Source organism: Petaurus breviceps, unplaced genomic scaffold, assembly GCF_028583685.1.
Source record: "Petaurus breviceps papuanus isolate PSGF00001 unplaced genomic scaffold, PetGlider_PUasm1.0 379, whole genome shotgun sequence".
NCBI lineage: Eukaryota > Metazoa > Chordata > Mammalia > Diprotodontia > Petauridae > Petaurus > Petaurus breviceps.
The window spans coordinates 3,686,531-3,709,812 of record NW_027186303.1 but is presented as its reverse complement, the minus strand read 5'-3'; the positions used below and the strand labels follow the sequence as shown (position 1 = coordinate 3,709,812).

At 45.5% G+C, this 23,282-nt stretch overlaps 2 protein-coding genes across 5 annotated transcripts in view; one reads left to right on the top strand and one right to left on the bottom strand.

The window, feature by feature from the left end:
* The window catches only part of RANGAP1 (Ran GTPase activating protein 1), a 228,733-nt gene that overhangs the window by 78,614 nt on the left and 126,837 nt on the right, over positions 1-23,282 (bottom strand). The window lies entirely within an intron of this gene.
* The window catches only part of ZC3H7B (zinc finger CCCH-type containing 7B), an 89,401-nt gene that overhangs the window by 34,443 nt on the left and 31,676 nt on the right, over positions 1-23,282 (top strand). For 2 of the 4 annotated variants that reach the window (XM_069099440.1, XM_069099444.1), the window contains exons 5-13: positions 762-920; positions 6,254-6,334; positions 8,700-8,756; positions 13,722-13,764; positions 16,273-16,499; positions 17,790-18,108; positions 19,101-19,159; positions 20,078-20,231; positions 22,554-22,715. In XM_069099440.1, coding sequence (XP_068955541.1) covers positions 762-920; positions 6,254-6,334; positions 8,700-8,756; positions 13,722-13,764; positions 16,273-16,499; positions 17,790-18,108; positions 19,101-19,159; positions 20,078-20,231; positions 22,554-22,715 — 1,261 coding nt within the window. The remainder of the gene's footprint in view (positions 1-761; positions 921-6,253; positions 6,335-8,699; positions 8,757-13,721; positions 13,765-16,272; positions 16,500-17,789; positions 18,109-19,100; positions 19,160-20,077; positions 20,232-22,553; positions 22,716-23,282) is intronic. The other 2 variants (XM_069099441.1, XM_069099443.1) reach the window with 2 other exon arrangements.

Sequence of the window (23,282 nt, the reverse complement as noted above, 5' to 3'; positions counted from 1 at the left end):
CTACATTGTAGCTTGGGGCAGACACAATTTCTTTGGAAACTTCAGTTTCTTCCTTAAAAGGCAGCTGATTGCTCTTATGTTATCTGCTTTTCAAGGCTGTGGGAAGGAAAGAAGGAATCTTGTAAGGCTTCAATGAGGGATCAGTCAATAAACATTTATTAAGAGCCCAAGATGTGACAGGCTCTGGGTTATGCCCTGAGGACTAGAGATAAACTCTTCCTGTCTGAAGAGGGGAGCCCCATAGAGATGGACATTGCTATGATTATTTTGCCTAACAGAGATGTAGGTTCAGGTGGGATGTGGGACAAAAGGTGGAACAACTCGGTATTACTGGGTGTTCTGTGTTCTGTCTCCCTGACCCCTCCCCCATGAAGTTGACCCAATGACTGTTATACCCCAACGTTGACAAGAGCTAGTCTGTCTTCTCTTTCTGTGCTGGTCCTACTATATTTCCCAAGCTCTCCATTCCAAGCTCCCAGTCTCACTCCCACACCCACCCCAGCCCTCCTTCCAAATCTCCCTAAACTCCAACCTCTCTTCTTCCCAAATCTTTAATCCCCCTCTCCAGCCCATCCCTCTGTGTCCTGCCTAGGGAGCCCCTGGCTTTGGAGCTCTGGGTTCTTTCAGCCTAGAGAGGTGTGGGTGGGAGCAGGGGCTGTAACCTGGACTGGGGAGGGAGGTGTGGGTGGGGGCAAGGGCTATATAGCCTGGTCTGGGGAGGAAGATATGGATGGGAGCAGGTGTTCCCTTCTCACTCCCAGGGCCTGTATGAGAAGGCACTAGAAGACAGCGAGAAGGCCCTGGGGCTGGACCCAGAGAACATCCGAGCTTTGTTCCGGAAAGCCAGTTCCCTGAATGAGCTGGGGCGCCATAAGGAAGCCTATGAGTGCAGTAAAACATGCTCTATCTCCCTCCCCCACGTGAGTGTGTTAGGGCCAGATGGCCCAATGGGCAGGGCAAATAAGGGGAGGGGGGCTGGAGCCCACCTCGGCAGAGAAGAGTGTGGTGCAGGCAGAGAACCTGAGAGGGTGAGGCAGGTCAAGTCAGGGTATTCACACACAGTAGGTCAACAAATGGCAGTGTATCTCAGGTAGTTTCCAATGAAGGCTGTTCTTCAACAGTGATCACATGTTGGGCTTGCTTTATTTTGCTGTGGATCCCCCAGAGCACAGTGGAAAGAGCAGCCTTTGGAAGGAGAGGACCTGGGTTCAGATACAGCTCTGATGCTTCCTGCCCGTGTGACCTTGGGCAAGTCACTTAAACACTTGGGCCTCGGTTTCCTCCTCTGTAAAGGTCAGAGTAGAAGATGTTGGAGGTCCCTTTCCACTTCAGATTCACGGGTTCCCTTGTCCTTCTTGTCTTGCCTGGTCCAACCTCCACTGGACTTAGGGAAGGGTGACTATAGGCAAGGGAAGACTGAAGGAAATCAGCAGCTGATCACAATGGGGGTTAACATGGGTGTTGAGTCACTCTGATATCTGTTGTTCTGCCCACTGGTCACACTGCTTCCACATTCACTGGTTCATCTGCCACTCATTTATTAACTTTTCCATCTGTCCAGCGCTCATTAAGCAATTACTGTGTGCCTGGCCTTGGGCTGGGGTCATGCCCTGCTCCCATAGTAGAAGGAGCATTGGTTTAAGACATCAAGAAACCTGGATTCCCATTATAACTCTGCCACTTGATGGCTGTGTCAGCTTTCCTCCTTAGCCTTAGTTTTCCCTTTCAAAAAGTGAGAATGATAATGCTTAGCTTGCTTACTTCACTAGGCATGTGTGGGGATCAAATGAGATAATGAACAAGAAAGCCCTTTAAAAACTGAAAAGTGTCGGGGTGGCTAGCTGGTACGGTGAATAGAGCACCGGCCCTGGAGTCAGAGGACCAGAGTTCAAATCTGGCCTCAGACACTTAACACTTACTAGCTGTGTGACCTTGGGCAAGTCACTTAACTTCAATTGCCCTGCCTTCCCCCCTCCAAAAAGCAAAAAATAAAAATCTAAAAGTGTGGGGGCAGTATAAATAATAGAGCACCAACCCAGAGTTCAAATTCTGCCTCTGATATTTATTAACTGTGTGTCCCTGGGCAAGTCCCTTAACCCTAATTGCCTCTAAAAGTTGAAAAGTATCTTACCCTGGGGTATTGGACTGGAATCTTCCCTCTAATGTGTAACTCTGGGCAAGTCACTTAACTTTTCTGTTTCCTCATCTGTAAAATGTAGATAATGAAGGCACCCTACCTCATAGGGTTGTTGTGAGGGTCAAATGAAATACCGTGTTTCCCCGATAATAAGACACTGTCTTATTAATTTTTTTGGACAGAAAAACACCAGAGGGCTTATTTTCAGGGGAGGGCTTATTTTAATGAACATTGACAGCAATTTTAATAAACAGGTAAATGTGAACAAAAAAATGTACCTTTATTCAATAAGCAAATCACTGGGGAAGAACAGGATGACGCGCTCACTGCTGCAGCTCTGATTGGATGCAGCTTGGAGCGTGGCGTGCGTTTCACGGGGGGGGCGGTGCATACAGAGGGTACTGTAATGTAGTGTGTAGCGCAGGGGATCACCTTCACTACAGTGGCAATCTCAATAGGGCTTATTTTCGGGCAAGGGCTTATTTTAGAGGAATCTTGCACAGTAAGGGGAGGGCTTATTTTCAGGATAGGTCTTATTATCGGGGAAACACGGTAGCATATGGCAAGTACTCTGAAAATTTTACAAGGCTGTAGAAATGCTAACTGAGATCTCTGGGTCTCAGCTGTAAAATGAGGGGGTTAGGCTAGATGACTTTTTGGTTTTGTACTGTTCTAGATCTATGGTACCATCATAAACATGGTGGCCATGGATAAGGCATGATGCTAATTTGGCCCTGCAGGATGGGGGAATATGTCTAGATGGAGGGGTAGGAGGGACCCTGAGTGGGGCCGGGCCAAGGTACCACTCAGAGCTGACTTTGGAAAAAAATACCAATAAAACACAGTCCAACTTTTCCCTGAATTATAAAAAGAACATAAGGTATTACTTTTTAGACAGTGGAAAATGCTGAGCAACAGGTAGTTTCTAGATTTGGTATTTCCCATGGAGAAAATTATAATTATAATATGAGGTAGAAAGTGAGGGGGGCAGAACCAAGAACCATGTAAAATGCTGGAGGTCAGTTTGAGGAGGAAGAGAAGACTCAGCTGAGGAACAACTTGGGGATTGAATCAGGGAAAGATACAGAGAGAAGGTGTTACCCAAACTGAGCCTTGAAAAAAAAATGAAGATCCTGAAAAGTGAGGGGAAGATGAGGTGTGAACACTCCAGGCATCTTCATGGAGGTGGGAGATGGCATTTCAAGTCTGGGAAACAGCTGATAGTCTAGTATGGCTGGAAGCTTATATATGTGATTGGAGTCACAGGTTAAGACCAGAAAGCTAGTTAGCATCTCAGATGCAAGTTCTTGTGTGCCACACCCGCCTCCCCATAAAGTACTCTGGGATCAGGTGATTCAAATTCATTTTGAACCATTAAAAGAGGCTTTCTTCCCCCTTTTTTGTGTCCTGGCTCCTTTAGTGAAGCCTACGAACTTCTCAGAATAATATTTTTGAATGCATAAAATAAAATACATAGGCTTACAAAGGAAGCCAATTCTATTTAAATACAGTTATCAAAATATTTCTCAAAAGAAACCCCAACAACCTAAAAACTAGTTCATGGCCCTAGGTTGAGAACGCCTACATTAAATGGAGCTTTCTTCCTATCTCCTAAAATGTATCTTCAGTTTCCTTTTAACTATATTGGTGCCACCCTTTCCAATCTGGAATTAATTCTTCTTGGCAAAGTTGTGAACCAAATGGGAACTGAGTAGTTCTACCTTCTCTCTATTGTTTCTAATGTCAAGCTGTCTACTTTAGACTGATAGTCATTTTCCTTGACTTGCCTTTTTTTTCCTGCTTGATGAAAATACAATATGGTGTTATTTGCATTGCTATTTAAATATTTTGTGTGTATCTTACCTTCAGTCTATATACCCTTGGCCATCTGTTTCTCTATGATCCCCTCAGGCTACCTTTTCTTTAAGGTAGGTAGGGGTAGCTTCACTATTGTCTTCATTTTGCAGATAGAGAAATAAGGACAATAGTAATGAGAATTAACATTTGTATAGTACTTTAAAATTTGAAAAATGTTTATAACTGTTAGAGGGCACTACAGGGTGCCATGATATGGAGTCAGGAAGATAAGTCTTCCTGGGTTTAAATCCAACTTCAGATAGTAGCCTGGACAAGTCACTTATTTAACTGTTTGCCTCAGTTTCCTGATCAGTAAAAATGAGGTGGAGAAGAAAATGACAAACCACTCCAGTATCTCTGCCAAAAAAACCCATATGGGGTCATGAAGAGTTGGACACTACTAAGAACAGCTGAACAACGACATTATGAACATTGTCTCATTTGATCAGAGAGAATTTAAGGCTTGTGGAGGTCTTGGTTCATTCACAGCAGCAGCAGCAGCACACTGTTTAATACTGTATTAATGTTATTATTAACCATCATGATAATAATGCCAATTTATATCAGGGTAGAAGGTTTAGAAGGTGCTCACTAGTGTATATATATATATATATATATATATATATACATTGCCTTTCTAACCTCAAACCTCCCAGAAGGCAATAATCATGTCTTATGCTTCTGTATTTATCTCAACACCAAACCCAAGTAAATGTTTGTTGGTTGATTAACAGGAGGAAGAAGATTCTTTGAGACACTGTCACAGATATCCAGAGATGACATATCTGGCTTTGGAATACATTGGTCATAGACTCAAACCTGGGAGGAGCCTTAGAACAAGGGATGTCAGGGCTGGGAGGGGCCTGAGAACAGAGAAAGTTAGAACTGAGAGGGAGCTGGGAACAAGGAATGGCAGAGCTGGAAGGGACCTTAGAACAGGGAATTTCAGAGCTGGGAGGTACCTGAGAAAAGAGAATGGCAGAGCTGGGAGAGTCTTTGGAGAACATCCTTTCCAATCCTCTCGTTTTACAGAGAAGGAAACTGAGACCCAGGGAGATAAAAGGACTTAACTAAAGGCCACATAGGATAGAGTAAGTGGCAAAGTTTCGAACAAAGCCCAGATCTCCAGCCTCCCAGGCCAATCTTTTTTCCACCACACTATGACCTGATATACTGGGTTGGGTTTTTCCATACTTTCCTTTGAATGTTCCTTTTTTGGGCCATCTTTCTTCTGTCAGTGATAAAAATAGCTGAAACTCATAACCAGTCTTAGAGCAGGGAGGGACCATGGAGGTCACTGGGTTGATTTTGAAGCCAACCCATCAGTCACTTCCTTGGCTCAGTCAATCAATTAAGCATTTTTTTTAAGTGCTTCATGGGGACCCAGTGTGTGCCAGGTTCTGAGGATGCAAAGACAAAAATGAAGTCTCTCAGGAAGAGTTTCCCTTCTAACAGGGATTGTTCACAAAGTGGGTAAGAGTTGACTCCAGATTACTATCACAGATGACAGCTCCCAGGAGCTGTGGCCTGGATGGGGATCCCTGACCATTCATAAAGACAGCAGAGCCAGGGAGACTGGGCTAGGGGGAGCAGAGGGCAGGTTATTTTTTTAACCTCTGAAAAAAACCCCAAAATCCCTCCACCTGATGCTTGTAACCAGGGGTGTACTAATGAATGTTTAATAGCTGGCTCTCCAAAAAGCAGGGCACACTTTTTTATTTTGCTTTTTTTTTGGAGGGGAGAGGGCAGGGCAATTGGGGTTAAGTGACTTGCCCAAGGTCACACAGCTAGTAAGTGCTGAGTGTCTGAGGCTGGATTTGAACTCAGGTCCTCCTGATTCCAGAGCCGGTGCTCTACTCACTGTGCCACATAGCCACCCCCCCCCCCCCGTGTACACTTTTCAATTTAATCTGCAATATTTCTTCTTCACTTAATTCTAGACAATCAACAAAACAATAGCTCAAACCCTAGTTTGTAGTGTACACTTATTTCTGAGGCATAAATGCTTACACTGAAAATTTAACAACCACCTCTCCCAAGTTGGTCCAAGCTGACTTTAGCTCCAGTTTTCAGATGGGGGAGGAGGGCTTGAGGAAGAACCCAAGAACTGGTCAGTTGGAGGGTAAAGGCAAGGGCACCAAGGAGGCAGGCGGGGTAGGCACAGAAGGGGTCCAGATTTCAGCATTACTTTTACTGTTGGGGACCAAGCAACCCAGCCTTTTTTCTCCCTCTTGATTAACATTTCCTTTCCTTCCCCAGGATGAAAGCGTCACTCAGCTCAGTCGGGAACTGGCCCAGAAGCTGAGGTTGCCCTGCCGAAAAGCCTATAAGAGACCTCAGGTGGGCAGGAGCCCTGGGCGGTGGAGGGGAGATGAGCACCTAGGACTTGTGCCAGGGAGGCAGGAATGTTCAGGCTCATAACCCTGCTGGGGCATTTCCTGGGATCTCATAGTCATTGGGTAGCCCAGTCTAAGCCAGAGATGGGTAGATTGCAGAGAATGTCTGAGCACCTGTTTCCCAAGTCACTTCTGTGGTGCAGGTGTGTGAGGGAGAGGAAGCCACCAGGGCTTTCCAAGCCGTGGGGCAGGCACTGGGACTGTGGGACAGAGCAGAGGTACATGACAGTCTGCTTAGGGATGGGACCATCTTTCAGGGAAATTAAGACTCACTTTGAAAAGAGATTTTCAAGGCATCAATATAGGTTCAAATACTAAATCAGAGACAGACTAAGTGCCCTGGCAGGTGAGATGAGGGAGGTCAATGGGAGCTGGAGGCAGGAGAAGGCTTTGAACATTCTTGGTGGATTCTTGTTGCCCAACACAATTCTGCCCTGATTTACTTGTGTGACCTTGGGCATGTCACTTCCCCTTTGTCTAGCCAGGCCCTTGGGTTCCTTCCACCTGGAAATCCAAGATTCTATTACCCCGAACCCCTGTGCCTCTGGCCCCACTTGGAGGAGGGCCTTTCTTTTTCTTTCATGCTCCTGGGATTTCCTTGGTCTGCTAAACTGTTGACCTGATTGCCCAGACCCCTCTTACACATTCCATGCTGCAGGGGGGCTGCATTCCTTGGCACACTGGAATGAACTGCCCTGAGCCATTAGGGCTTATGGCAAAATAATGAGCATTGACTTAGCATAGACTAGTATTACTTTTTTTTTGCCTGTTCACCCTTTAATATATAAATCTGCCAACCTGTGATTGGTTTACAAATCCTTTAGAGGAGGCCTATAATTCACCCTCCCCAGGTAATGTGTCTCTTAAAGCCCAACTTAGAATTCCCCTAAGAAGTGGGAAAGGCATCAAGAAGCTGTAACAAAGCCTTTGCTCTGGAACTGGGAGAGCCAGGTTCAGATTCCGGCTCTGACACTTGGGGGACCTTGGGCCCTAGTTTCCTCCTTCGTAAACGCAAGGGCCCCTGGGGTCCTGTCCCTCACTTTTCATCGCCTCTTACAGCACGTTCCTGGTGTCCAATGCCAAATCCCCCAGATTCGATTTCATGAATTGCATGCATCAAGTGGCCTTTGCCAAGGGTGTGAATTTATAGTATTATTTTGTCCATGGAACAAGAGAGACCAGGAGATTGTCATCATAACCATCCTCAAACACTACGGAAGCCCCTGTCTTAGGTACCAAAGGGACCCTGTTCAACAGAATCGCACATATCCAAAAACTCTTCCAGCCTAGTTGGGAGATAAGATGGCTACTTTAAAAGGACCTTGGTTGGGCAAAACACAGACAGACAGAAAGAGAGAGTCATGGAGAGAGACAGAGGAAGACACAGAGGGAGAGTGAGAATTTACTAAATGCTTATTAAGTGCTCTGGGCTAAGTGCTGGGCATACAAATACAAGCAAGCAGGATAACCCATACCTTCAAGGGGCTTCTGTTTTTATGAAGGAAGAGAGTACATATAGGGGGTCTAGAAGTGGAGGTGGGGATGCCCTGAGGAGCCATGGTGAAGGACAGCCAGGAAGTGGCCAGAGAGGCCTGGTTCTGAACAGGAGAAGGCAAAGGCCACCTACCAGAGCCTAGGACCCCAGGGGCAGAGTCCAAGGTTCTTGGGTGGGGGCCATCAATGGTCATGATGGCTAGAGCCTAGGCAGGGTGGTATAATTCTACCTATATGTAGGCTTCAAAATGACAAGTGCCTTTTAAAAATATTCTAGGCAGCAAAGGGGGGGTGGAGGTTGGCAGGGGGAGCCAGTTAGGGGTTCCTGGGAGGGATAAAATTAAGATGAATTCTTAAGGATTAGAAGATGGATGCATGTGCTTGGAGATGTCCACATGCTAAAAACATAGGCGTGTATATATATGTATTATGCCATGTAGATAAGCCTTGCTGCCTACCTTGGTAATGATGGTGTAGATGAATGAAGCCTGTTGGGGATTTTAGATGGAGATTCTAGGGGTAGGTAAGTATTAACAAGGGGATGTAAGGCAATAGGTGAGAGCCCTGATGCTGGGGAGCAGAATTTGTCCCATCTCTGCCTCTATGAGACAGCAGGACTTGGTTCTGTCCAGTCTCACCTTGAGAGTGTGGTCAGGATGATATTGTCTATAATCCTCATCTCTCTCTCTCTCTCTCTCTCTCTCTCTCTCTCTCTCTCTCTCTCTCTCTCTCTCTCTCTCTCTCTCTCTCTCTCTCTCTCTCTCTCTCTCTCTTTCTCCCTTTCACTCTCCCTCCTTCCCTTCCCTCTCCCACAGGAATTGGAAACCTTCTCACTGCTCAGTAACGGCACCTCAGCTCCCTTAGCAGATCAGGTAGGATGGAGCCTTTGCCTTTCCCACTGGGAGGGTGTGAGCAGTGTGTGCATATGCCTTAGGCCCCCTATCATTTCACAGACTTGAAAAGGAAAGTGAATCATGATTCCTTCTGTGGTCTGAGTGTCATTCTAGCCAATCCCTTCTCACTCCCTCTCCCCTTGATTTGCACTCTAGTGGCAAAGAGAAGATCTGGGTTCAAGTCTTAGCTCTTCTATTTACTAGGTAAATGAGACCAGGGGCCAATCATATCCCCCATGTGAGCCTCATTTCCTCTTTTCTAAAATGAGTATAATGATGTGGAGTTTTCTTGGCAAAGACTCTGGAGTGGTTTGCCATTTCCTTCTCCAGCTCATTTGACAGTTAAGGAAACCAAAATCCTGCTTCAGATACTGACTAGCTGTGTGACCCTGGGCAAGTCACTTCACCTTAGTCTGCCTTAGTTTCCTTAGCTGCAGAGTGGAGATAACAATAGTGCCTACTTCCTAAGGTTGTTCTGAGGATCAAATGGAATAGTATTTGCAAACCTTAAAGTGTTCTATAAATACTAGCTATTATTATGATATAATAATGGATTTTAACAATGTTATTATAGTATATGAGATTATTATAATACAATATGATAAGAATATGAAATATGTAACATTATTATAATATAATATAATGAAGTTTAAATACTTTGGCCATATAATGAGAAGATGGAACTTACTGGAAAAGACCTTGATTAAAGGCAAAAGGAGAAGAGGACAGGGTGGATAAAAGGTGTCATGGGAACAATAAACATGAGCTTGGACAGATGTGGAGAGATAGCGGAGGACAGAGCACCCAAGTGCTGGAGTCCGGGGGATGCTGAGAAGTTGGACATGACTGAACAATTAAACAAAATTCTTATTAAATGCACAAAATAAAATATAGATGGTTACAAAGGAAAGTAATTATATTGAAATACATTCTGTATAGGGAAGACTGTGGTGCCTTGTGATTCAGTGGGTTTGGTAATGACAGCAATTTTGAAGTAAAGGTCAGTGCAAGCGATAATCTTGGCAAATATCTCTGGGACGCTATCCATAGAACCACAGAGCAGAAAAGTGTCTTGGTAACCAACAAAGTCCAGTCTATACTTGGGCAAGAATCTCCTCAACAGTCTTCCCGGATTAGGGCATTTCAGCTTGTGCTTGAAGAAATTCTTGCTGTGTGACTGTGGATAAGTGATTCAGTTTCCTTATCTGTAAAATGGGTAAGAGAATATCTCTTTCACTGGGGTAAGGCAACTATTCTTGTAAAATTTCAGTGATCACTTTGAGAAGGTGAAACTAGTCTCTTGAGTGAATTAGAAAAGGAGCAACTTGGAACAATGTTTGATCGTGTTCCCTTAAGTAGCAAATGAGATGGTATATGTAGACCTTTCTGCTCTGGGATCATGGAAAAAGTGCCTTCCCCTCTCAATACCTCTGTTTCCTCATCTGCAAAATGGGAATAGTAAATCGTACACCAGCTACCACAAGAGGTCATTGTTCTTTGACTCTTAAATCACTATCTAAGCTTCAGCTATTAATAGTATTATCTTTGAGGCATAGACAGTGGCTAGGCTGGCCCTGGAATCTAAAAGAACCAAATTCAGATCCTACCTCTGATAATGTCTCATTGCCCCCAGATACTTCCCTAGCACTTTATGTGAAGGAGGAGCTGAGATTTGCCTCAATGAAGGGAGTTTCCACACCAGGCATTCTCTATAGGGGTAAATTTACAGGTCCTCCTTCCCCTTCTCACCACCCCCCCCCCAAATGTATCAAAACCAAATCTGCCTGCCTCTAATTGATACACGTTATTTCTAATTTTCTCTCTGGGACCACACAGGAAAAAAGAGAGAGAAAGAATCCCCCCACCCTTGAGGCTGCCAGCCCTAAGCCTATTAGAAGATACCCCCTCACCCCAAATTGTTGTTTTTGTTGAGACCTATCCAACTCTTTGTGATCCCTTGGGGTTTTCTTGGCAGAGATACTGGAGTGGTTTTCCATTTGCTTCTTCAGCTTATTTTACGGGTGAGGAAACTGAGGCAAACAGGGTTAAGTGACTTGCCCAAGATCACATGGCTAGTAAACATCTGAGGCCAGATTTGAATTAAGGTCTTCCTGACTCCATGACTAGCACTCTGTGCACTATGGTGCCCCCTAGCTGCCCCTCTCCCCCTCCCAAGGGGTCTAATAGAGAGATTTTGTGGAGGTAGAAACAAGATTTGACACCTGCTTGGAAGAGGGAGAGGGAGAGGGAAGGAGAGGAAAAGGGAGAGGGAGGAGTTCAAGTTTATGCTGAAGTTATGAACCTGGGAGCCTGGAAGGCTGGTGGATGGTACCTTAAACAGGAAGGGGGAAATTTCAAAGAAGGTTTGGGTAGGAAAGACAATGGGAAAAATGACTTGGTTTGGGGGTGTTCCTAAGGGCTGAGGGTCCTGGGATTTAGGGCAGGGAGAGGAGGCAGACAGCATGGAGAACAGCTTCTTCTCTCCTCTGTGGACAACTGAAGGTCAGAGAAGGGGACCAGAGCTGGAAGGACCACAGAGGTTAGTCTGACTCCCTCATCTTACAGATGAGGAAACTGAAGGTCAGATTGGTCAAAGGAGCCAAGATCTATACTGGGAGGGACCTCAGAGCCAGCTGGCGCTACCCCTTCATGTGACTTCAAGGCCCATCTGGGCTGGACCTCTCAGGCTCAGGGAGTGGGGGCAGGAAGGGCAATCTTGGTGGAGAGATCCACGGAGTCAAAGGGGCTGAGGCAGGAAGGAGTTTGGTTCAGGGGTGGGACAGGGAGGAGTCCAGAGTGAAGGGTGTAGTTTAGAGAGTAAAGCATATCATATAAGGTTCTTTACAGCCTTGAACAAGTGGCTTCCCTCTTTCTAATTATACTTAGCCAGACTCATGATAAAGCAGTTTACCTCCTCTAAACTGGGGATCCACACCCACGTGGGGACTGACCACAACCAGCTGAAGGTTAAACAGCCTGAGAATCCACTATTTTCATATCAGAGAGTCCCAGACTTCCTGGGGCCATTGAGTCCAATCCATACCTGGACATCCTTGACAAATCCCCATCCGTCTTGTTCTTGGAGACCTCCAGTGCCAGAGGAGTCACTGCTCCTGGAGATGGTCCATCCCACTTTTAGACAACTATCATTATTAGGAAGGCTCAGTGGATAGAAAGCTAAGCCTAGAGTCAGGAAGACCTGAGCTCAAACCCAGGCTCAGACGCTAGCTGTGTGATTCTGGCTAAGTCACTTCACCCTGCTTGCCACAGTTTCCTAATCTATCAAATGAGCTGGAGAAGGAAATGGCAAACCACTCCAGCATTTCTGCCAAGAAAATCCCCAATGGGATCATGGAGAGTCAGACATGACTGAAATGACTGAACAACATTGTTAGGAAGTTTATCCGTTACCTTGGTATGAAATTTACATGTCTTCAGCTTCTTCCCCCTCCACTGCTCCATGTTCCTCCCTCTGCAGCCAAGTGGACAAAGGTTGCCCATTGGACATTGCGCTTCAAGTACAAGTCGTCTTGTGTCCAGGCTGAATATCCCTGATTCCCTCAATCAGTCTTTTTCTTTGTCCTCCTGAATGCCCTTTCTCTGGAACTACTCTGTGTCCTTCCTAAAATGCAACATCCAGAACCAAACACAAGCCAAACCAGCCATGTGCCAGGTGGGCACTGTGCTCCATAGGAGCCACATGTGGGTAGGGACAATCTCCTGTCTTATTTGCACTGCAGACTTTTCTTTATGGACCTTAATATCAAGAGGCAGTGTGGTGTATAGGAGCCCAGCTTTGACATTGAGAAGGCTTAGGTTCAAGTCCTGCCACTGGACTGTCCTAGCTGTGTGACCTTGGGCAAGCTCATGACATTTCTCGATGCCCCAGGCAGTGTTTTAAGAATATAAATTCCAGACAAGTTGCTGATCTCCTGCATTGGTTCTCTGATCTGGTCACATTGGAGGTTAACACTAGAATAAGCAGATCAGCTTAAGGTTTTGACTGCTGGGCAAAACTTGCAGGCTACTAAAACTCTGAGGAATTATTCCATAAATTTTACCCTTCTGGAGGGCAGAACTGGTTTCATTTTTGTCACTGTATACCCAGCATCTAGCTCAATGCCTGGCATACAGAAAGCACTTAATGAAGGCTTGTTGATAGATATTTCCTTCGAATGTGACTTAGCCACACCTTCCTTTTCTTTTGCTGTGAGAATGATCTTTTTTTAAACCAAGTCCAAATTGGTTTAATTTAATAAACCAAAAATTAATTTTTTAATTAAAATTCTTTGCATTAGATTTGGCCCATTATTATAGCTTGAGAGGCTTGTTTGGTTGTGCAGCCTGTTAGCATTCCCTCATGGCTTGTGGGTCATCTGTAAATGTGTTAAGCATACTATCTATCCCTTTAAGGACAGAGTCCCAGGGCACTCCACTAGAGACCTCCCTCACAGTAGATGACGTGCCACTAATGACTGTTCTTTGGGTCCAGTCATTTAACCACCTCCAAAGACATCTATGGCATGATCTCTTCATCTCTACATCTTTTTTATGACTGTTCACTAACAGGGTTGTGTGTGCATACACACACATACACACACACTCCACAGTTGACCTCTTTGTATAATGGAATAAGAGCTGGCAGGCTACTAGCCTGAGACAGGGAGATGGTAAGGGCATAAAATGAGATCCTCTGAGCATTTGGGAACACTGGGGTTCCCTGTTACCCCTTTCCTTGCTTTTGGTCAACAAGCATTTACTAAGCACTTACTGTGTATTGGGGATGCAAAGAAGGACAAAAATAATCCCTGTCATTAAGTAGATCATGTTCTAATAGGGGAAAACATTCAGGTCATACACAATATCATATACAGTGTAAATGGAAGGTAATTTGTGACCACCCCCATCTGTCCTGATACCATGATCTCCTTTTTCTCTTCACAGGGAACATCCAATGGACTTGGATCTATAGATGACATCGAAACAGGTAGAGTGGCCAACCTTGTCTGGGAGATGAATGGGCAGTGGCAATGTGGGGTGGGGGTCTTCTGTCCCAGGAGAAGGGAGGGGCCAAGAGAAGGATACCCAAGACTATCCAGAGCCTAGAACCTGACCACCATTAGGAAACCTAGAATCTCAGGTTGATTTCAGGAAGTGACTCAATCTTTCTCATATCTTTAATGTTCTCTATATTTTCTACTGGGGTCCTCTAGAGGAGAGGGAGTACTTGATAACCCTGCCTTCTTAATCAAAAACTCTATCCCTGATCCCCAGCAAGGTGATAGAGTGGATAGAATGTTAGACTTGGAATCAGAAAGGACCCGAGTTCAAATCCTGTCTCAGATTCTTATTAGACCCTGGGCAAATTGCTTTATCTCTCTGTTCCTCAGTTTCCTCACCTGCCAATGGGGATGATAATAGCATCCACCCCACAGAGTTATTGAGAAGCCCAAATGATATATATGTGTGTGTGTACATATACATATATGTAATTGTGTATACATATACACATATGTACATATACATAGTAACTAATCAATAAAAATAATATTATCAATTCATAAGAGGGCTTATGCACAAAAAAAATACTACATGAGGTCCAAGGAGGAAAGTCATTATTTGCTAGGGGTATCAGAGATGGCTTCCCAGGCTCAAAACCTCAGTGTCCTCCCTAACTTCTCCCGTTCCCTCACCTCCCCTAAACAACCCCACGCCAAGCCTTATCGATTCTGTTTCCTCCACATCTCAATGGTTCTTCTCCTTTCATCTCACAAGTCAGTCACCATTGTTCAGGCCCCTGTCTCCTCTTTTCTGGTCTCTTGGTTTGCCCCTTTGCTTCCAATCTCCTCTCTCCAGTCCATCTTCCACACAGCCATCAAAATGAGTTTCCTAAAGCACCAGACTGACTGAATCTCTCTGTTACTAAAGAAGCTTTCCTGTTGTCTTTAGGCTGTAGTAAAAATGTCCTTTTTGACATTTAAAATCCTTCACAATCTGGTTATACTCTTTTTTTTTTCCTGCAAGGTTTCACATTCTTTTACTTTCTGCACTCAAGTTTTAGCCAAGCTCACCAATGTGCCATTTCCCCAAAGTTCCACATCCCACTTCTCCATGTTCTCCTTCCTCACCTATACATCTTCAAATCCCAAGTTCTCTTCATGGCTTGTTCAGAAGCCTTCTCTGATCCCCCCCTCTTCCCCCCCAGCTGTTAATGCCTCACTCTCCCCACATGAAATTATTTTGTTTTCACTGTGACTACATAAGGGAGTTGATCTTTGACTAGTCCCCCAACCCAGAAGACCAAAATTGGAATCACAAAGTCACCACTAGGTGTGAAAGCAGCTGCAGACATTTGTCCATTACCCGATACCTATACCTATACCTATACACCTTTATGTGACCAAATTAAAGGGAGTAATCCCATTGGACACATCTATACAAAGTTTTAAATAACTTAGCCCTAGGCCATTTTTACTCTTTTTACTTTACTACCTTACAAAATGCCTTTGCTAAGAACTGTTCATGTCTATTGTTAATGTGAAATACACCGGTGATGGCTTTTGAGCTATAGTGTTCCAAGTACAGGGCCACAGGATATCCTTGGAACTCACACTGGCAGTCACCCTCCACAGACTCTATTGTGCCCAAACCCAAATCACATACCACCTTATTTGGAGCCCACCATTAAGACCCTTTATATATTTGTCTTTGTCTCTATCCTATACCCTGTAATAGCTTGAAATAGCTCAAGGCATAATCTTGTGTATTGCTCAAGGTGTAGTCCCAGGGTTATGGCACAAGTTTATCTTAAGAAGAGATCACCCTGTTCTGTTCCACTGACCAAGCAGGGTCCCCACACTCTTTACCCAGAACATGACCCTAACCTGTCCCCATTACCCAACGACCCTCCACCCTGTACCCTACACCCTGTTCTGGGAGAGACCCCCTTGTATCAGGGAAGTTGCACCCCTGTACCCTTGCACCATATTCCCAAATTAGCCCTGAGCTATAGATCTAACCAATGGCAATTCTTGGCTTATGCTAGCTTCCCTCCCCAATTGTGGTTTTTGTGGTTTTAGCCTTTATAAGCATTGTTTGTATCCCAATTCGGGACTGCCTGATTTGAGTTTATACTCTAGGCAGTTGTGTGCTTAATAAATCCACACCTAAATTTACCTTGAACCCAGGTCTCAGCTTGCTCTTATTCTCTGTACAACAACTCCACTTTTCATTATGTGTGCCAACTTGAAGGGGGCTAGTCTAGAATGAGTGATACATCTATATTTTGTATTTTCTTATCTGTGAACAAATTTTGCACCCTCCCAGTAGAATGTGAGTAGCTTGAAGGCAAGGAATGATTTCCTTCCTCATCACCTAGTACAGGGCTGGGCTCATGGTAGTTGATTCATAAATGCTTGCTGAATTGAATTGGTTGAATTTTCTAGCCCTTCCCCCAGAGAACACTGAGCTTTCTCTCTATCTTCCTCTTCCTCAGACTGCTCCATGGATCTAAGATGTCTCACAGCCCCAACAGCCACCTCTATCCCTGGCTGTGATATCACCCTCCTTTCAGACCCTGAGGCCAAGGGCTCCACCACAAACCTTTACCCTCCCACCGCTGACCTGCTGGCCCCTCCAGATGGGGCTGGAACTGAGAGCGTGGAGGACTTCTCTGATGGAGATATCTTTGGGCCAGAACTGGACTCCCTTCTGGATTCATTGGTGAGATCTGCCACTCACTTCTCTGCCCACCAAAGGGAGCTAGGAATCCCCTCCATGGTGGTACTGTGGTATGCACAGCTTCCCTTGCTTCTAGCTGATGCAACCCCATACACAAAAATAGGGCAGAATAATCACAAAAATAAAATAAGTTTATTACTGATTTTGCTTCCAACCTATTTTCCCATCTATTATCTCATTAATCCTTACACTAACCCGAGGGGGTGTATCTTTTCTTGGGACACCAAAGTCTGGAGAGGGAAAGTGACTTTTTAAGAATATCAATCATCAGGGGCAGCTAGGGGGCACAATGAATAGAAGACCAGCCCTGGAGTCTGGAGGACCAGAATTCAAATCCAGCCTCAGATACTTACTAGCTGTGTGACCTTGGGCAATCACTTAACCCCAATTATCTCTCCTTCCCTGCTTCAAAAAAATAAAAAAAGAATATCTATCATCAGGGGGTTAGTTGGAACTGACCCCACAATTTCCTGACTTTGGCAAGATTATATACTGGAGGAAAGGGCAGGGGGTGAGTGGGTATCTAATCTATTTATATGCATAATTATAATTAATTTTACTAATTTATTTTTATTTAATAACAATTCATTAAGATTAATTTAAGGGGTGGCCAGGTAGCACAGTGAGTAAGAGCACCGGCTCCAGTGTCAGGATGACCTGGAGATCGAATCCCAGGCTCAGACACTTAGCACCCACCCAGAAACACCTGGCCATGTAACCTTGAGTAAGTTACTTAACCCCAATTGCTTAGGGGTGGCCAGATGGCTCAGCGAGTAAGAGCACCGGCTCCAGTGTTGGGATGACCTGGAGATTGAATCCCGGGCTCAGACACTCAGCACCACACCCAGAAATAACTGGCCGTGTAACCTTGAGCAAGTTACTTAACCCCGATTGCTTAAAAAAAAAAAAAGATTAATTTAAAAGCTCTTTAGAACTCAACTATTTCTTCCTCCACTTTTCCCTTTTTCCCTCCATCTCTCTACCTTTCCTTTTTTATCTCCATTCCGTTTTCATTCTCTTTTACCTTCTTTCTCTCTCTCCTATTTTCTTAATCCCTTTCTTCTTCCTTTTTCTTCCCCCATCTCTCTTCATTCTATATATCTTTTTATTCTTCTTTCCCTTATCTCTTGTTGCCCATTCTCTTTCTTTCCCCTTCTCTGTTCTCTTATCTCTCCTTTCCCCTTCTTCCTTTCTTCTCTTTTTCTCCCTCCTCTTCTTCTTTCTCATGCCCCATACCTTCCTTCCTCCCGCCTGTTGCCAACCTCCTTGTAGTCTCAGGTACAAGGCTCCATTCCAGCTACTGTACCCAGTGAAATGTCCCAACGGATCCCTGTGTTCCCGGGTGGGGCACCCCTATTGCCTCCTGTGGTGAGTGGCACCATCCCTGTCTCCAATCCACTGCCCCCTGCATCTTTTGGCCTCGTCATGGACCCCACCAAGAAGATGGCCTCCTCTGTGCTGGAAGCCTTTGACTCCCCAGCCTCCTCACTGGACACCTTGGATCCTCTGGACTTGCTTCCATACACAGATGCCCTGGACAGTTTTGGGCCTGTCCGGGGCTCCCTGGACACACTTGATTCATTCACAGTAGGTAAGTGCTCATGGGAAGAGACCCTAGAACATGGAATGTCAAAGTTGGGAGGAACCTTAGAACCAAAATTTCAGAGCTAGGAGGGACCTTAGAACATGGAATGTATATGTTGGGAGGAGACCTAGAACAGACAATATCAGAACTGGGAGGAACCTTCAGACACAATTTCAGTGATGGAAGGGATCTTTGGGACTGTTGGGTCCAATCTCCTCATTTTTTAGGATAAGAATCTATGGCCTATTGTTAGAGAAGGTCACACAGTGAGTTAGTGGCAAAGCTTGGATCCATACCCACGTCTGTTGACCGCTCAGGGCAGGGCTCTTACCCCCATTCTGCCCTGCCTCTTCACCATTGTGTGTGTGTGTGTGTGTGTGTGTGTGTGTGTGTGTGTGTGTGTGTGTGTGTGTGATGAACTATAGGGAGGAATAAAGATCCTGAAATCAGTCATTTATTTCAACATACCCTGTTCGTCTGAAGATAGCCCACCCCAACATAGGCCACCCCCTTAAAATAACTCTGGTTATAAAGTGTACTTAGCTTTTAAACAAAGCAGATTTTGAGGGGGAATTCAGACTTATTTTCAGACCAGTAAAAGAGTTCAGCAAGGCTGTCTGAGTGTGAGCTGTGTGCCCCGCCCTTTGGCAGTACAACAGGAGGAAAAGATAAGATCTAAACCTCTGATTTAGTATTATCAGAGACCATCAAATCCAACCCCTAATTTTACAAGTGAGGAAACTGAGGTCCACAGATATGGTGTGACCTACGAAGCCCACAGAAGCAGTGAACACCAGAGGGAAGATTTGAACCCTGCTCCTCTGACCTCACACCCTCTCCATTACATGTCAGAATCTGAGTGTGGCCTCTCAAGGACTAGGGTGAGGCACTTGTTACAGAGTTAGGAATGAGCTGGAGATAGCCCATATCCCACGCTTCACCTCAATCATCCCTCCTGCAAAGGAAAAGTAATGCCATTTTCTCTTCCTCCCACCTAGAGGATACCTCCTCTCAGGACCTACGACCACCAAGCAGCACCCAGAAGCCGTCCCCTGCAGTGAGTCATGTTCCGCTGGGGACATCTGGGGGCCTGGGGGGACAAATTTTTGTTAGGGGGGGGTCTTCTCCCTCCTGGGGTGAGGTGGGGCTGGAGTAGGAAGGAAGAATGAGAGCTTTTGTCCTTCTGTAGAAAAAAGTTGGAGCCTGTGTGAGAATGTAGTTGCTTACCCAGACCCAGATAAAAGCAGAGAATCCCAAGATGCTGGAGCCCTAAGGAATCTTAGGGCCCATTTACCCTTAATCCCCCCATTTTACAGATGGGGAGACTGAAGCCTAGGAAACTCAAGTGACTGGTCCCAGGTTGTCTAGGAGCCAGGTTTCCTAACAGTACCTAGAGAAAGGCACTACCCAGGACCTAGCAAAAAGAGCCTGGACTAGGGAGTCTCGGGTACTAGATTCCAGTCTTCATTCAAACATAGGGAGAGAGACAGGATTGCCTGGGATTTCCCTGATAAAGAGAAATCCCAGATGATGTAATTCCCTCCACCAAGGCAGCTTGACCCTCTCGGTATAATTTGTTGTCTTAGATAGTTGCCTATGGCACAGAAAAGTTAAGTGACTTGCCTAGGGTCACACAGTCAGTACGTGTGAGGGACTGAACTTGGACCCACATCTTCCTGACTACAAAGCCAGATTTCCGTTCACTACACTGTCCTACCTTTCATACACAGCTAGGTGCAAATCTCTCCCCTTTTCTGGGCTCAAGGCTTGTCATCTGTCAGGGGAGAGGTTGGGCAACTTGACCCTCCCTAACTTTAACATTCTTGAGTTCTTTGAATTAGCTGGACTTCATTATCAGAGAAAAGGTCTAGGCTGGAAGAGAAGGAAAGAATGAAAAGCCCTAGGTTTGTAGTTGGGCTGGCAGGTTCTAGTAAAGGCCATACACTCACCTTCTTCTTCCCCATCCTGTATCTAGCCGGCCAGCACAAGTCACTCCCCTTTGCCCAAGGTGGCCGACCTGCTGCCCCAGCAAGAGTCTGCCATGCCTAATACCGCCCTGCTTGTCAAGAACCCCCTGGCTTCTACCCACCTCTTCAAGCAGGCCTGCCACCTCTGCTATCCCAAAACAGGTAATGTAATACCCTACCCACCTCCAGCCTCCTCTCCTGCCACTCTAGCAGCATAGAATCAAAGACACAGAGATTCATGGAATCTTGGACTCATAGAGAATCTTCAAAACCTAGAAAAATTAACTTAGAAAATCAGAGAATCTTGGGGCCATAGACCTTGAGAACCATAGACTTAGGGAAGCTTAGAGATTTCATAATCCTAAGCCTGGAATCTTAAAAATATAGACCAGCTCAGAATCACGTAACCTTGGTATTATAGACATTTAGAATCATGGCCTTTCAAAACCAAAGAATCTCAGAAATGGAAGAAATATGAAAGGTGATCTAATTCAGTGCCCCTCCCAAAGCATGAATTTTATTCCTCTACAGAATTATGCCAAGTGATTATCTAGCCTCTGGTTGGATACTTCCAGTGACAGAATTCATTGGCCCCTAAGGTTACTTGTTCATTGCTGGACAGTTCCCTCTGTTAAGCTCTGTTCTGTTGAACTGAAACTTACTTCCCTGTTTCACCAACACTTTATTCCTCTGGAAGAATTTATTAAGAAGATCTATTAGCATGTGCCTACTTTGTTCGAGTCATTATACCCCAAAGCTGTGGAAATGAAGGTCCTGGATTGGATTCATTCTTAGACTGGGTCTTTGGTCTGTCTGGGAGCCTTGGCCATCTCATTTGTGCCCACCAGATATCTCAGAATAAACCTTTTCCTTCCAGTGGAAAGGCCTTGCTTAGCAAGCTCTACCAAAGGCTGGATAGGGACACTGGAGACTGACCAGGCAGTAGAGGTTGGGATGGACATGTGGTTGTGCAGAAGGGATCTGCTCTCACAATGAGAACCATTGAAGAAACTCCATAGAAGGAGTGTCTTATACAGATGGAATGAATTAAATCAAACATCCTTGACCTTGGGTGACTTACAACCAAACAGTGAATGCTGGATCATTTGTTCATCAAAAGAAGATGAGCCATTGCCATATTATTCTGAACATGTCACCCCTTAGAGGGAGTTCTCTTTGAAAAAAAAAGAGTATTTATATAATACATGCTGTGTGCCATGCATTGGGCAAAGTGATTTACAAATATTATCTCACTTGATCTACAGAACAACCCTGGGAGGTTATTATGGTATTATTATATATTATATATAATATTATATATCAATATATTATATATATTGTAATAATGTGGTATTATTATACCCATTTTATACGTGAGAAACTGAGGCAAACAGAGGTTAAGTGATTTGCCCAAGGTCACACAACTAGTAAGTATCTGATGTCAGATTTGAACTCAGGTCTTCTAATTGCTGGTTCAGCACTCTCTCCAGCTGCCCTGCACATGGTTGGCATCGATCATAGCCACAGCATAGATGTGCCCAGATTTGAGGAGAAGTGTGGCCTGGACCCCATAAGCTCAGGCCCTGTGTCCTCCATGAGGCCTGCAGTGATTTCTCTAGGTATCAGCATCCTGCTCCCACTCCTTGCATCTACTTATCTCTTCTTTCCTTTCCCATAGAATATAAGCTTCTTGAGGGCAAGGCTTGTTTCATTTTTGTCTCTGTATCCCCAGCACTATGTTTAGCGCATGGCAGCTATCGTTAATAAATGATTGTCTAATTGAATTGATTGCCAGACATACTGGTGGGGAGTTCTTCCCCCTTCCCAGCACCCTCCCCTTCTTTCTGCCAGTCGGGAGCACCATCCTTCCAAGCCTCAGCTATGACTGGGGGGTCCTCGGGCTGCCATCTCTAGCTCGCCTCATTGCCTTCTCACAGTTTCTGTGTTTGGGTCGTGGGTTTCATTACAACCTCTTCTTTGGGATACTGTTGCCTGTGGATTATAGTTCTCTGCATGAATAGTCTTCCTGTGTCCTCAGAGGACTTTGTTGGGGTCTCTCCTCTGCCTTTTCCCCATTCCCCTAGGTGCAGTTATTGCCACCTGTTTCTCCTCATCCCCACCCCCCAACTAAACTGTAAGCCTTTTAAAAACAGTCTGTTCTACTTTTTGCCAGTGTCGTCCAAAGCCTAACACAGTTTATTGGGTTGAATCCAGTGGGAGTCAGACTAATACCATACATGGTATGTGGGCAAAGAGCCCATGGGGAGCCAGTCTCTAATTTGGGTAGAGGCAATCTGGGAAGACTTCGTGGAGGAGGAGGGGTTTCAATAGTCATTAGAATAATAGGAGAGAAACAAATCTTTAGGCCACTCTGACCTCTTTCAGACCCGCTGGCTTCTTGTTCTCCTGTTTGCCTTTGTGGCTCCGCTCATCACACACGCGCACATGCCCAGACTCATGGGTCCCTCCTCGTGTTCCCCGCAGGTCCCAAGGCTGGTGACTACACCTACCGGGAGGATCTAGAGCACAAGTGTAAACGGGACATCCTGCTGGGGAGGATCCGGAACTCTGAGGACAAGACATGGAAGCGGATCCGGCCCCGGCCCACCAAGACCAGCTTCATAGGCTCCTACTATCTGTGCAAAGGTGAGCTGGGGGCCAGCACAGGGGGAGGGGAGGGAGGAGCACAGGGGCCAGGGAGCATTGTGCAGCTTCACAAGCCCTCCCAGGCCCTGGGAAGAGATTATGGAATATTAGTGCGGGGAGCTCCAGAGACTTCAGAACAGAGACTATCAGAACTGGGAGGGGCCTCAGACCAGGGACCATCAGGGCTAGGAGGGTCCTTAGGACAGGGGATGGCAGAGCTGGGAGGGAGCTTAGAAGAGGGAATGTCAGGACTGGAAGGGAGCTTAGAACAGGGAATGTCAGAGCTGGGAGGGTCCTTAGGATAGGGGATGGCAGAGCTGGAAGGGAGCTTAGAAGAGGGAATGTCAGGACTGGAAGGGAGCTTAGAACAGGGAATATCAGAGCTGGGAGGGTCCTTAGGATAGGGGATGGCAGAGCTGGAAGGGAGCTTAGAAGAGGGAATGTCAGGACTGGAAGGGAGCTTAGAACAGGGAATGTCAGAGCTGGGAGGGTCCTTCGGATAGGGGATGGCAGAGTTGGGAGGGAGCTTAGAACAGGGAATGTCAGAGCTGGGAGGGAGCTTAGAAC